This window comes from Somniosus microcephalus, chromosome 17 (assembly GCF_052327205.1).
Source record: "Somniosus microcephalus isolate GS21.2 chromosome 17, FLI_Smic_1.0, whole genome shotgun sequence".
In the NCBI taxonomy this organism is placed as follows: domain Eukaryota; kingdom Metazoa; phylum Chordata; class Chondrichthyes; order Squaliformes; family Somniosidae; genus Somniosus; species Somniosus microcephalus.
Genome location: NC_141003.1, coordinates 35,908,512 through 35,923,951, shown reverse-complemented (window position 1 = coordinate 35,923,951; position 15,440 = coordinate 35,908,512). Strand labels below are relative to the sequence as shown.

Here is a 15,440-nt window from a genome sequence, read left to right as displayed (position 1 = left end):
TAGCTATTTTATGTCAGCAATGCCCAACAGACAGCAATGAGATGAATGAACGGTTAACGGTAGGAAAATTATTTACACTCAGTATTTCCCCACAATGGCATTGAGATTGGGAACCACCATCTGGGGAAATATAGAGGCCCAAGATTATACCTAATGCATTAGCTCTCAAAATTACCTTTTAAATGTATGGGAATAATTCCACAAGTGGGCACTTGTGGGGCTGGATTTTCCCTGCCGAAGCGGGATGGCGAGTTCCGGTCCCACTTCCGCCTGCAGCTGCTCTCTCAAAAAAGATTTTCCATAGATTGGCCTTGTTAAGCCCACCTTGCAGGGTTCCCAACCAATTAACAGGAAGCGGGTCTGATGATGTCATTTGACGACACGTCATCAGCCAATTTCCTTAAAGGGACCACGGCCACATTGATTTTGACAGTTGTGCTCTCGGTGTTCTGCAGCACTGAGGTGCTGCAAACACGGACAAGCACTACACAAAGGTGCACGTCTGCACCCAGGTTCACGCATGGAGATTCCCTTCCCTTCCCATGGGTGGAAGAGACCTCCCCAGGACACCAATGCAGGCTGCTTTCACATTGCACAGCAGGACACAAGCAGGGATGTCGCCAGGAGGACCAGGCTGCAGTGGCGCCAACCTTTCAATGATCTCAGTAGATCATGAAACATTACTGCCAAGCCACACTCAACCTTACCCTGCTGTGCCACTCATTGCATCCCCATCACTCTGCCTTCCCTACCCTACTCCTGCATATCCTTACTCACACCAACTTACCTTACACCTCCACCCATCCCTCTCTCTCTATCTACATTATCACTTCCCCATCTCAATAGCCACCCCTCACACTCAACTTCATCCTACTGCAAACAGACCAACTAACAACACACAAGGGTAGGCACTTGAGAGGTTTAGCCAATGTTCATGTGAAGTTTCTGGTAATGTGTTGTCATACAGTGAAATCTATATTTTCAACACTTCACCTTACTGGGCAGATCTGTGCGCACCTTGAGAAGTGTCTTATTGAATTCCAGTGAATGTTGAGACATAACGGCACCCCTGCTATAGTGATGAGTATGAATGGAATGGCTTGAACATTAAATGGATGCTTTATGGTGCTAGTGAGAGATGGTTTCCACCTGGCGCATCATGTGGCAGCCAGGGTTTACAGCGTCAATTGTTAATAAGCCATTTAATGATTTAAATTGTCTCTCCTGCCGCTTGGTGTCGGGTTAGTTCTGCGCAGACAGACCCGACACTTGGGAGACTCACGTAGAGGCGGGTTGACAGCGGGTTTCCTATCCACTGTCAATCTTTGCTATTTTGACAGCGGACCCTCCTCCAAACCTGCCCTCTGAGCGTCGGCAAAATCCAGCCCGTAGTGAGGACCAGTGCTCGGAGAGAGAGCAGGATAAATTAATGCATGGAAATCACACGTTAGGGGCTCCAAGACTTCCCCCTGCACTTTCTGCGAGCACCGCTCCCCACTGAAAGCGCCCAATCACAGAATCAATCTGAGTATATATATAATACACACACACATACACCTACACACATATTCACACTATACATAGACATTTGAAACTGATTTTGAAAGAAATTAAATGACAATTTAAAGCTTTACATACTCTTGTGAAATGATGTCACATACAGATGAGGTGCGAGAGCATGGCGTGGGAGTGGGTTCAGGAATACAAGGCTGATTTTGAGGAGCTGATTTACAATACGGCTTATTGGGGACATCAACCTTCCAATCAAATGCAGTTTTGTGGCAGCAATCAGGAGGCTCTATTATCCCATTTGGTCTCATGCAATCATCATCGGGAACATCTGTGCAAGAGCCTAAGAGAAAGGAAAGAACAATCTTTGTCCTTATTGCACGACAAACATCAAATCACCAGCAGTTTTACCTCTGCAATGAAACATAAAAGGGGCACACAACAAAATATGAAAACATGAAACCACATACCACACTGTCCTTGGGTATTATTGAAGAAAAATCTTTCTGCCACTCTGATTTTAAAACTGTTCAGAGCAGCAGTGATTGTTGTTTTAATGTCAGTAAAATAAATACGCACACTCCTGGTGTTCAGTTCAGTAATGCTTATTTCATCTGTGATGTAGGGAACGGTTTCCTGATTTCCATTAACCGTTAACTGTAAGATTGAAAACATAATTTTATTCAAACCATCAATGCCACAAACCAGCAACAGCCTCATAATTTTTGGAGATTATTGTCGACATTGTTAACTATGAGATGGTTATCTCTGTTCAAATGCCCCTAATGGGATATCATTTCTATTCTCTCCCCTACCCACTCTAAAGGCACTGACTCATTTTGAGTGCAATTCCATTGGTGCAAGTAGCTCTCTAATACAAGTAGCCATCTTTGTGTGTAATCTTAGTGCTATTATCAGGAGCTGATTCAATCACAGGGGAGGGAGCCACTGTAGGGGAGGGAGCATTTTACTTTTCTTTTTATTCCTTCATCCCTATCCCAGAGGTATGGGGGAGAAATTCAGTAGCACCCAGGAAGGGGCGCTAACCTTTGAGAAGTTGGAAGTCTAGCGCCAGGCGCTAATCAATCTCGCTGCCTGCTAAATCCAGTCTCAGCACTCAAAGAATGCAGGAGAGCACTAAATCAGGCGCTAATGGCATAGGTGAGTGGCATTAGGCTCCAAGTGGTAGCAAATATGAGGTGTTGCGTAATGGGAAGTGAGCATTGGTGCAGGCGCCTTCCAGCCATTAAAAGGGAGGGTCACTGGAGTCTGTACATCAGCCCCCAATGATTTAGGGAGTGCAGAACGGCAATATGTTGTGAGATGAAATGCAAAGTGCTTTAACAACCCACAACACTCCGGGGACTAAGCAGCCTTTATTTGGCTGCAGATACATCCTGCGCTTTCTGCCACTCATAACTGGCCTTTGGAACGGAAGTTCCTTGACAACTGGGGTGCATCCCTTTAAATAGTGCCCCGCCAGCCAGCTGGTTCACGCCGCCGTTCCCTGGCGTTGTTGGTGCGAGGCAGTAAGGCAGGGGGCGCAATTAAAGTTAGATCGGGTGCCCAGCGAGCGTTGCACACTCGCTGACGTCACGATCTGCATGGCGAAAGGGACTGAGGCGCTAACCGTTATCGCTGGTGCTACGGGGCCAGCGAATTTACCGTGCAGCGCGACTGCCTGAGCGCCCCATTGGTGCTCCCGCCAGGCGCTAACCTACTGAATTTCGCCCCCATATGGGATCCAATTGTTGTGCCCCCATCAGTCTAGCGAGCTCAGCACAGACCAGTAACTGCCTAGACTGTGCAGTTTATTATCAGACCGCACAATGCATTTGGATTCAATCAGTTATTGCCCTTTAAATGTTTTAGTGATATCTCGAACTAGTCAATCATTTGGCCAATTACATTGAGATAAGCAAGATGTTGGGCAGTAATACAAAAAAAAGTCAGAATACTTACCGCATAGTTATTATTAGTTGAAATTGTGATCTTAACTCCTTTGTAAAAAATGATTAGCCCTTTTGGACAAGAATAGGGTACAGAAGGAAAGCAGAAGTAATTATCTACTAGAACGCTGAAATTGTATTTTGGATCTCGTTCTTCCACAAGAACGTACGTGCAATTCTTGAAGAAATTATATGCTAGCCCATTGAAGGTAATATAGTGTGGGTCTCCCCATACGCTACATTCACCTAAAAAAGTAAGTAAAATACGGTTTGCATGGTATTTTTGTATTAATGCTACTAATAATGTCTAATGATATAGTCATTAGAACAGACGAAAGATACTAACATCCACATTCCCAAGACTGGCAGCCACATTCATTTATTACTTCGATGGGCTTTAAATTATTAGGACATTTAGGCTTTTCTTGTTTGCAGACTTTTAGTGTAACAGTAGTTCCATTCACACATTCTTTAATAGAACAGTCTTCTGTCCATGTTCCAGTGCACTAGGGTTAAAGGAAAGTTCATTAGATCAGTAACCATGTGGATTGCTTTAATAGTACTCATGTAACTCATGTCAATTCAATACAATAATGTCTCAGAAATTAGCTAACAAGAATGAAATAATTCCACAGCACTCAAGGACCACCTTTTACATTGATTTTAGCATTTGGGATTTTCACCCACTTCACCTGAATCCAAGGACCAATTCCCTGGTTGTCACAAAAAATGGCAGTAATCATAGCACTCCCTTGCAACTCGAGTGGCCTGCCAACTCAGTCAGATGTGACAGGGTCACTTAATTTACATAATCTCAATACACTCTTTGCGCATTTGCTACGACAACAGCTACTGTATAATGGAACCTGATTATTGTGAAAGGATGATGTCTACAAGAACTGGGAGAACCACGTTCTTCACTGAAAGGAAGCCTGGACATGCTGCTGCAGGAGGTGCAGTAAGGAAGCTGGATACTTTACGGACTGAGAAGAAACCTCTTACCTAACCAAAGTTCAGCAAACATGGTAGGGAGGTAGCCAGCCATCTAATCACAGACTTCTATGTCCATAACTCATGGGAGCAAGTGGAGAAAGAGGTTCACTGGGTTCAGGAAGAATACCTAACTGGGATTATTTTAAATTTGCCTGCTCAAAAGAAAGCCTTTACTACACTTGCATGAAGCACGGAGCCCATCAGCTGTGCAGCCGGAAGAACACTGGCCCCACCCCTCGCATCTTCCAGCCCCGAACTACTGTGTCTGTAAAACTGCAGCTACAACTCAGTGGCTGCCAAAGGGACAGGCATCCTTTGTCTCAGAAGAGCTCCACTTTGTGTTAGCGAATTAATGTGGCACTTGAAACTACTTGCATGCGATGTACTCATCCTTTCGCTCCATGTGGAATATAAGCTGACCATTGCGGTACCTGTCATGGAACATCCCAATGCTGAAAGTGTCTGTTTGGTTTCTTTTGAAAGGTGAAGCCAGCCCACAACTATTGGGAGAGAACCTGCACTGGTGGTGGACCAGCCAATCTGTGCCTCCTCACTCAGCATGAAGGCTTGGACCTCAAATTATTGGGTTGGTGACCATGGAGGGTGTGGAAGTGGGAGAACTTAGTAGCTTCATGGCAGCCCCACTAGACAGTGAGTCATGTGCAGACATATCTGGCCATCAGTAGCATGCACTGTATTGACCTTGCTACTGAGTGCACAAGTATTTGCCACACAGTTCATGTTGCCTTTCTCTTGGTCTAGGGGGCTCCCAAAATGACGTAGCTGGCCCCAGGAAAAACAAGAAGATGATCATATCAAAAATACTGGTGAAGTACTCTTCGGCACACAGGCATCAGCACAGAAACATGCACTTCAGGGGAAATCAGACAGAAAGAGTCAGGAGTAAGCACCTGGTGAAGCACTGGCGAGGAGCAGCAAGTAGAGGTGGCAGCAAGTGAGCAGCAACAAGAGGAAGGAAGAGGTAGAACCATCTGTGCAGCTGCCTGCTCCTTGAAATAGTGCTGGCACGATGGACTGGTTCAAAATGAAGGTGTTGTGACTGCTACCAATATCACATTCTCCTGCATTATTCTGTTTCTGTGGTTTGACATGACCCACATGTTGATGGAATGAAAGTCTTCCAGATTCAGAAACACAAGGTGGGTAATTGCCAACTGAATCTAGTGTCAAGATCAGACCTGACACCTGCACAAATTGTAGCAAGACACCCACAATAAGGAGTCTCATTCCACCTCACTCCAGAGCTAGTTTGGACATTAATATCTGATGTATACCGTACAAGTTTGAAGTTTGTGTGATGCCTTAACTGCTTTGCATCAATACCAAGCGTGTAGGCCCCGAAATTCCTGAGAGCCCTCTCTGCTAACGCAAGTGCAGCAGAATAAAACTCCTTTCCTGCCATTCCCCAAGATACAGATCATGTCCCAAATGGCAGCGCCAGGGTCATTTACATGGTCAGGGTGAACGCATTGCATCTGCAAAAATGCCAACCACAAAGTGTCAGTCAGGATGTTGGCGCAGAGCCATGCCACTCCGACAGCAGCAATGAGGCCCAGCAAGGATCCAGCAGAATAACTGCTCTAATACATAAGAACATATAAGAAATAGGAGCAGGAGTAGGCCAATCGGCCCCTCGAGCCTGCTCCGCCATTCAATAAGATCATGGCTGATCTGATCCTAACCGCCAATCTATTATCACAGAACCATCTCCTGAATCTAACAGAATTAGACACACGAAATAGGAGCAGGATCAGGCTACACGGCCCCTGGGCCCGCTCCGCTACCCACAGGGCCATGACCGCTCCAAACCTAGACTCATGTCCAAATTCCTGCCCGCTCCCCGTAACCCTTAATTCCCTTTACTTCTAGGAAACTGTCTATTTCTGTTTTAAATGTATGTAATGATGTAGCTTCTACAGCTTTTTGGGGCAGCATATTCCATGGACCTACCACCCTCTGAGTGAAGTAGTTCCTCCTCATCTCAGTTTTGAAAGAGCAGCCCCTTATTCTAAGACTATGCCCCCTAGTTCTAGTTTCACCCATCATCGGGAACATCCTCCCCGCATCCACCCGATCCAACCCCTTCACAATCTTATATGTTTCAATAAGATCGCCTCTCATTCTTCTGAACTCCAATGAGTAGAGTCCCAATCTACTCAACCTCTCCTCATATGTCCATCCCCTCATCCCCGGGATTAACCGAGTGAACCTTCTTTGTACTGACTCGAGAGCAAGTATGTCCTTTCTTAAGTATGGACACCAAAACTGTACACAGTATTCCAGGTGCGGTCTCACCAATACCTTGTACAACTGAAGCAATACCTCCCTATTTTTATATTCTATCCCCCTAGCAATGAAAGCCAATATTCCATTGGCCTTCTTAATCACTTGCTGCACCTGCATACTAATCTTTTGAGTTTCGTGCACCAGGACCCCTAGATCCCTTTGTAGTTCAGTACTTTCCAGTTTCTTGCCATTAAGATAATAACTTGCTCTACGATTTTTCCTGCCAAAGTGCATAACCTCACACTTTCCAGTATTATATTCCATCTGCCAAATCTCTGCCCACTTACTTAGCCTGTCTATGTCCCCTTGCAGGTTTTTTATGTCCTCCTCACTCACTACTTTCCCTCCCATCTTAGTATCATCTGCAAACTTTGATATGTTACACTCGGTCCCCTCCTCCAAATCGTTAATATAGATTGTAAAGAGTTGGGGACCCAGCACTGACCCCTGCGGAACACCACTAGTTACTGATTGCCAGTCTGAGAATGAACCATTTATCCCAACTCTCTGCCTTCTGTTAGATAGCCAATCCTCTATCCATGCCAGAATATTACCCCCAATCCCGTGATTTTTTATCTTAAGCAATAATCTTTTGTGTGGCACCTTGTCAATTGCCTTTTGGAAGTCTAAATACACTACGTCCACTGGTTCCCCTTTATCCACCCTATATGTTACTTCCTCAAAGAACTCGAGCAAATTTGTCAAACATGACTTCCCCTTCATAAAACCATGCTGACTTTGTCCTATTAAATTATGATTATCCAAATGTCCTGTTACTGTCTCCTTAATAATGGACTCCAAAGTTTTACCTACCACAGATGTTAGGCTAACCGGTCTATAGTTTCCAGCCTTCTGTCTACTGCCCTTTTTAAATAAGGGTGTTACATTAGCAGTTTTCCAGTCTGCTGGGACCTTTGCTGAGTCCAGGGAGTTTTGGAAAATTATTACCAATGCATCCACAATCCCTACCGCCACTTCCCTCAAGACCCTAGGATGTAAGCCATCAGGTCCAGGTGATTTATCCGTCTTGAGTCCCATTATTTTACCGAGTACCACTTCCTTAGTGATTTTGATCGTGTTTAGCTCCTCCCCCCCTATAGCCCCCTGTTTGTCCAGTGTTGGGATATTCTTAGTGTCCTCTACTGTAAAGACTGATACAAAATATTCATTCAGTGTTTTTGCCATCTCCATATTTCCCACCATTAATTTCCTGGTCTCATCCTCTAAGGGACCAACATTTACTTTAGCAACCCTTTTTCTTTTTATATAACTATAAAAACTCTTACTATCTGTTTTTATATTTTTTGCTAATTTACTTTCATAATCTATCTTCCCTTTCTTAATCAATCTTTTTGTTATTTTTTGCTGTCTTTTAAAGTTTTCCCAATCCTCTATCCTCCCACTAGATTTGGCAACCTTATATGCCCTTGTTTTTAGTCGAATACTATCCTTAATTTCTTTACTTAACCATGGATGGCTGTCTTTTCTTTTACACCCTTTTCTTCTCAGTGGAATATATATTTTTTGGAAGTTGTAAAATAACTCCTTAAATGTACACCACTGATCATGTATCGTCTTACCCTTTAATCTATTTTCCCAATCCACTCTACTCAATTCCGCTCTCATACCTTCATAGTCTCCTTTATTCAAGCTTAGCACGCTTGTTTGAGATCCAACCTTCTCACCCTCTAATTGAATATGGAATTCAACCATGTTATGGTCGCTCATTCCAAGGGGATCCTTTACTAGGACATTTTTAATTAATCCTGTCTCGTTACACAGGACCAGATCTAAGGTTGCTTGCCCCCTGGTCGGTTCAGTTACATACTGCTCAAGAAACCCATCCCTAATACACTCAATGAACTCATCCTCAAGGCAGCCCTGCCCAATTTGATTTGTCCAATTAATATGATAGTTAAAATCCCCCATAATTATAGATGTTCCCTTATTACAAGCCTCAACTATTTCCTGATTGATACTCCGTCCAACAGAGTTGCAACTGTTCGGAGGCCTATAGACTATGCCCACTAGTGTTTTTTTCCCCTAATTATTCCTTACCTCCACCCAAACTGTTTCATTATCCTGATCTTTTGACCCAATATCATTTCTCTGTATTACAGTGATTCCTTCCTTTATTAACATAGCCACCCCACCTCCCCTTCCTTCCTGCCTGTCCTTCCTGGTATGTTTAATTCCCAGACAGTCACCCTGCAGCCATGTTTCTGTTATGGCCACAAGATCATACCCATATGTAGTTATTTGTGCCATTAACTCGTCTATTTTGTTACGAATGCTACGTGCATTCAGATAGAGAACTTTCAAATATGTTTTGTGACACTTAGTTTCTGCTTTTGCCCTTTTTATTACTTTACCTTTTACTCCATACCTTCTGCCCCTTCCTGACATGCCTGGTTTTTAATTTCCCCACTGCTACCTAAGTCTATGACCTTCTCTGTTGTCATTTTTATTATTTGCTCTCTAGGAACCTCCCCCCCCCCACTAGTTAGTTTAAAGCCCTCTCTACAGCTTTGAGTGGAGTGAGCAGACCTATCAAAGGTTTGGGCCTTCTAAAGGCCCTGAACAGGACTTATGCCAAATCTCAGATACTGTGAGTTTCTGTGAGGCCTAATAAGGGCATAATGTGTACAATTTCCAGGGACAGCACAGCAACACCCAATGACACATAAGAACATAAGACGTAGGAGCAGGAGTAGGTCATTTGGCCCCTCGAGCCTGCTCCGCCATTCAATAAGATCATGGCTGATCTGATCCTAACCTCAACTCCACTTCCCTGCCCGCTCCTCATAACACTCGACTCCCTTACCGTTCAAAAATCTGTCTATCTCCACCTTAAATATATTCAATGACTCAGCCTCCACAGCTCTCTGGGGAAGAGAATACCAAAGATTCATGACCCTCTGAGAGAAGAAATTCCTCCTCATTTCCGATTTAAATGGGTGCCCATATTCTGAAATTACGCCCCCTTGTTCTAGATTCCCCCATGAGGGGAAACGTCCTCTCTGCATCTACCCTGTCAAGCTCAAGCCCCTTCAGAATTGTATATGTTTCAATAAGATCCCCTCTCATTCTTCTAAACTCCAATGAGTATAGGCCCAGCCTGCTCAACCTTTCTTCATAAGACAACCCCTTCATCTCCGGAATCAACCTCGTGAACCTTCTCTGAACTGCCTCCAATGCAAATATATCCTTCCTTAAATAAGGAGACCAAACTGTACACAGTACTCCAGGTGTGGTCTCACCAATGCCCTGCACAGTTGTAACAGGACTTCCCTACTTTTATACTCCATTCCCTTTGCAATAAAGGCCAACACTCCATTTGCCTTCCGAATTACTTGCTATACGTGCATGCTAACTTTTTGTGATTCATGTATACATCCCCTTGTTGTAAGGTGGGTGGATGGATGGAAGATCTGCCCATGGCCCGCACTGGAATTTAAAGGCCCAATGTAAACGGGATAGAACCCCAGATAAACCAGGTTCCAACCCAAATTCCTGCCAGGCCCTAAGCAGGAATCTTCCTTTCCATCTTCTTGGAGCCCAGGAATTTCAGGGCCATAGTGTAGATGCATCCTGAAATTCAATGCAAGAGCATTTTTTGTTATCACAATAGGTGAGCAGGTAATGACACTACCAACGTTTGGTCAACTAAGTCCCAAGTTTCCTGCACAGATTTTGGAAGCACTCAGAACTGTCATTTTGGTGACCATTAAGTGAATAGCCCTCTGTAGACAGCACTCCAAACAACATTAACCAGCAAAAATATTACAACCAACTCAAAGGGCAGTGGTTCAATAACAAAATAAACTTAATGGAGTTGGATGTTGAGGAAAGTATTTTTGAATGGAAACCAACAGCTGATGAAGGCTCATTGATGATATAGCACAATGGCCCTTTTTTAACAGCAGAACAACATAAAGAGCAGGAGAAAAGCAATGTATGAGCAACCGCTTGCTGAAGCTTTTAAACAGCGTAAGAGAGCAATTGACTAAAAGAGTGAGGAGAGAGGTTAAGAAAAATGTCTTTATGCAGAGAGCTTTTATTGAGGTAGAGGCCATTACATATTTCTACAGAAAGAGTAGATAAAGATTTAAAGCAGAGAAAGGTACAGGACTGTGGGGAGAGCCAGCACAGACATGTTTTATCGTTTTAAACAGATTCAATCATGGTCAGAAAGGGAACTGAAAGTGATATGGGTAAGACCGTCTCTCATGGGTTACATAAAGAGCCAGAGAAAAGCAATGCATGATCATCCCTACGTTGAAGCTTGGACGAGTTGATAGGTGGAGGGAAACAATTGAAAAAAAAATTCGTACAAACTGCTGTGAAGTAACATTTTTGTTGAGCAGGAGGAATATTTATTCCCTCTGGGGGTATATTCAAGTACAAAAACTAGTCCAAGAATCAAACTTGTACACTCCGCTTATGCAAAACACTTTGCATTCTGGTCTATTATGACATGCATTTTATACAAAAACTTACCACTTTAGATTCATTCACATTGCAATGACATGTGGGTGTGGGGGTGGTTGTGGGGGTGGGTGTGGAGGTGGTAGTGGGGGTGGATGTGGGGGTGGATGTGGGGGTGGATGTGGGGGTGGGGGTGGATGTGGAGGTGGGGGTGGATGTGGAGGTGGGTGTGGTTGTGGAGGTGGATGTGGAGGTGGTTGTGGGGGTGGGTGTGGAGGTGGGTGTGGGGGTGGATGTGGAGGTGGATGTGGGGGTGGGTGTGGGGGTGGATGTGGAGGTGGTTGTGGGGGTGGATGTGGAGGTGGGTGTGGGTGTGGATGTGGAGGTGGGTGTGGGGGTGGATGTGGGGATGGATGTGGAGGTGGGTGTGGATGTGGAGGTGGGTGTGGGGGTGGATGTGGAGGTGGGTGTGGGTGTGGATGTGGAGGTGGGTGTGGGGGTGGATGTGGAGGTGGGTGTGGGGGTGGATGTGGGGATGGATGTGGAGGTGGGTGTGGATGTGGAGGTGGTTGTGGGGGTGGATGTGGGGGTGGGTGTGGGGGTGGAGGTGGAGGTGGTTGTGGAGGTGGGGGTGGGTGTGGAGGTGGTTGTGGGGGTGGGTGTGGAGGTGGGTGTGGGGGTGGTTGTGGAGGTGGGTGTGGGGGTGGTTGTGGAGGTGGTTGTAGGGGTGGGTGTGGGGGTGGTTGTAGGGGTGGGTGTGGGTGTGGTTGTGGGGGTGGTTGTGGGGGTGGGTGTTGCGTTGGTTGTGGGGGTGGGTGTTGCGTTGGTTGTGGGGGTGGGTGTGGAGGTGGTTGTGGGGGTGGGTGTGGGGGTGGTTGTGGAGGTGGGTGTGGGGGTGGTTGTAGGGGTGGGTGTGGGGGTGGTTGTGGGGGTGGGTGTGGAGGTGGTTGTGGGGGTGGGTGTGGAGGTGGGTGTGGTTGTGGAGGTGGGTGTGGGGGTGGATGTGGATGTGGATGTGGGTGTGGGTGTGGATGTGGAGGTGGTTGTGGGGGTGGATGTGGATGTGGGGGTGGGTGTGGGGGTGGGTGTTGCGTTGGTTGTAGGGGTGGGTGTGGGGGTGGTTGTAGGGGTGGGTGTAGGGGTGGGTGTGGAGGTGGTTGTGGAGGTGGTTGTGGAGGTGGTTGTAGGGGTGGTTGTAGGGGTGGTTGTGGGGTTGGGTGTGCTGTTTATTGCACAACATACTCTAATTCTGTAGTCAAGACACATGAGGCTAGTAGCAGAAGGTGGTGGGGTGCATTTGAGTCCTTGTAAATCACATGTCACATTGTCAGTTGTTTCTGAGATTGAGATATGGGGGTATTTAAGGACTTCGCACTGAATGTTATTAAATGTATTATTGGAACCACATAGTTTCTCCGGTGATTCTCGATCTTCTCTGTCCAACGGGCTTGGTGTAAATGTATTGCTCCAGCTTGACCAATAACCATCACAAGGCCCCGCTTCAAAATAAAAAGAGAAAAACTGATCAACTTGTGTAAATGCGTAATTAGGAAAGAAAGACAGAAATGCATTGATAAAGTGCCTTTCATGACCTCAAGTAAAATAAAATAAAGTAAGTGACCAGATCCTCTGTTTTAGGTGTTGGTTGAGGGATAAATATTGGCCAGGACACTGGGAGAACTCCCCTGCTCTTCTTTAAATAGTACCTGAAGATCTTTTACATCCACCTGGGAGTCCACACTGGGCCTCGATTTAACATCACATCCATAAGACGGCACCTCCGCCAGTGCAGCACTCCCTCAGTACTGCACAGAGTCGCCAGACTAGATTATGTGCTCAAGTCTCAGGAGTGGGTATTGAACCCACAGCCTTCTGGTTCAGAGACAAGAGTGCGACCACTGAGCAAAGGTTGACAGATGGTGTTATGAAGATATTTCTAAAAATGACTGGATTTCTGAGGTAATGGTAAGTTCATGTCTCAGACATAAAATGTTGACAGTTGTATATTAACTGATCTAGCAACATTTTGCCCAAAATATTTCAGAAACTGGTGGATTGTAGTACTTTCGAAAAACAAACTTGTTAGTCTAATCATTACATCGGCAATCTTTTTGATTTTGAATGTCATATTTAACAACATGATTCAAAAATAAGAATGGCAATTACCTTTTAAAGCCAATTACCGAGGTTAATCATTTGGCCTCATCAGTTGCTGTCACTATTGTTTCCACATCAAGGTAATTATTTGAACCTGCTGCAGCAGTGGCATTTTGTGCTAAGGACAGGGTTAGTACTCCAGGTTAATTTAGAATATGTGCAGCTCAAATTCCTCATTGATTCCATGAGTAATAAACGTGTTTATTATAAAACTTTTTCTTTTAACTTTCCACCCAAGCATAATAAGCTGGCTATTGTCACTGATCAGTTTGGTTCCCTCTAAGTACAATCATGTTATAATGGTCTGAATTTTGCAGGGCCGAGTCCTCAGAATAGCCCCGCAAGTTCCGAGTCTCCGCATGTGCTGCGCATGCACAAAAACCCGGAACTTACAATCTGTCAAGTTTCGTATTGACTGATCCTTCGCATCTGCTGCAACAACACTTTTGCTGGCACAGAGCTGGGCTATTTGCCCAACTACTGCCCAGCGAATGCCCACTACGGGCCTTTTTTTTTAACCAGCATAAGGGTTAAAATCAATGTTAAAATAAAAATTTTCAAATGATTAAAACATACACATACATTTAAAATTCATTTAGGTAACTTTTTGGCCCGTTTTAAAATGTTTACATTTTTTTTCAAAAACTTAAATTTTTATTCTAAATGCTTAATTAAAAGGTTTGTTAATTAATTTTTTACATGGGAACATTTATTTTTATTTAAGTGGTGTAAATTCTTATTTATTTGGGGATTTCTAATATGCTTAGGGGGATTCCGTATATAAATGGAATCCCCATAAACATCATAGGAATCCCCCTTTTTGATTGGTTGACCGGGTCCACGTGTTCCCAGGGATGCTTGCGAACCGCGGGCGTCCCTGAGATGCGCGGGCCTTTAAGCGTACGCCTGCAGGCCCAGGACCCGAAGAGTCTGAAGCTCCGGAGACACCAGGTTCATTCGGATTTTTTTTTCGGTTTGGAGGCGTATTCTTCTGGTATGCCTCCGACCGCAAATTCAGGGCTATTGTGTTCGCTGGGTAGGAACTGGAAGTCCTCACATGTAGTATTGTGTGGCTCCTGTGCAGCATTTCCTGATGCTCTCTTATACATTACTGTTTCATATATTACAATGACCAAATCTTCCTTTGCTATCACAAGCAAGAAAACATTTAGGGGTCGGTTTTAGTTCAGGTGTGGGGAATTGGAGGTTTCCCCGAATTTAGTGATTCCGACACGATTGTAAATGGGTCTGTGAGATTGATGCAAATTTAACACAATTGGCCAATTGATTTCCAGCGTGTGGGAAGCCTTGGCAATTGAGTATTTCCAGTCAAAAAGTCGCGGAATATGACGTCATCATTGCTGCTGCTTTTAAGGTCCACAGCAAGCCTTACTTCCTCTGCAGGCTTCCAACCTTCAACATTAAGATGGCACAGGAGCCTGCAGGAGGAACGGCCAGCGGGAGGGCCAGATCTGCGCCCAAATTTGATGAGGCTTCACTACAGGCATTATTGGATGGTGCTAGGGCCCACAGGAAGGTCCTCTTCCCTTCTTCAGGCAGGAAGAGGCCTCCCAGCCAGACCAAGTGGCAGGTCAAGTCAACTCCCTGGGGCTAACACGAAGAACATGGTTGCAGTGCAGGAAAAGATTCCATGATCTTCTTCGCACTGGAAAAGTAAATACTGTATGATGTTTCCATCACCCTCAATCTGATCCCCATTGCCTTTCCTCACCAGCACTCAGCTTTAGCAATCTCTTCCTGCACATCCCACTAGACACTGACATCCATGCACCCTTACCCATTTTCCCTCTCTCTCTATGCTCACATTCACAGACCTATGCCACCATGCAGCCCTCACACTCCCTCTCACTCTGATGCTATGAACACAACTGACAACACACAGGGAGGGCCCTTGTTATTGCAACCTCACTCCATCTTTGTCTCCTTCTAAGTATCTATGCTATGCAATCTCTGCACTCACTCCTTCATTCTCACTCAACTTCCACTTGTCTCCCTCATTGCAGCAAAAGAGAGCTCGCAACAGGAGAGAACGAGCCAGGACAGGAGGAGGGCTGCCCTCATTAGCCCAGCTCACCC

The 15,440-nt window shown here is 45.1% G+C and overlaps 1 protein-coding gene across 4 annotated transcripts in view; it reads right to left on the bottom strand.

Annotated features, from left to right (window-relative positions):
• The window catches only part of LOC147105635 (mucin-2-like), a 210,490-nt gene that overhangs the window by 27,989 nt on the left and 167,061 nt on the right, over window positions 1–15,440 (bottom strand). For all 4 annotated transcript variants that reach the window (XM_086010175.1, XM_086010178.1, XM_086010177.1 and 1 more), the window contains 5 exons: window positions 11,259–12,685; window positions 3,805–3,964; window positions 3,472–3,704; window positions 1,980–2,166; window positions 1,639–1,852 (listed from right to left, as the gene is read on the bottom strand). In XM_086010175.1, the coding sequence (XP_085866301.1) occupies window positions 1,639–1,852; window positions 1,980–2,166; window positions 3,472–3,704; window positions 3,805–3,964; window positions 11,259–12,685 (2,221 nt within the window). The remainder of the gene's footprint in view (window positions 1–1,638; window positions 1,853–1,979; window positions 2,167–3,471; window positions 3,705–3,804; window positions 3,965–11,258; window positions 12,686–15,440) is intronic.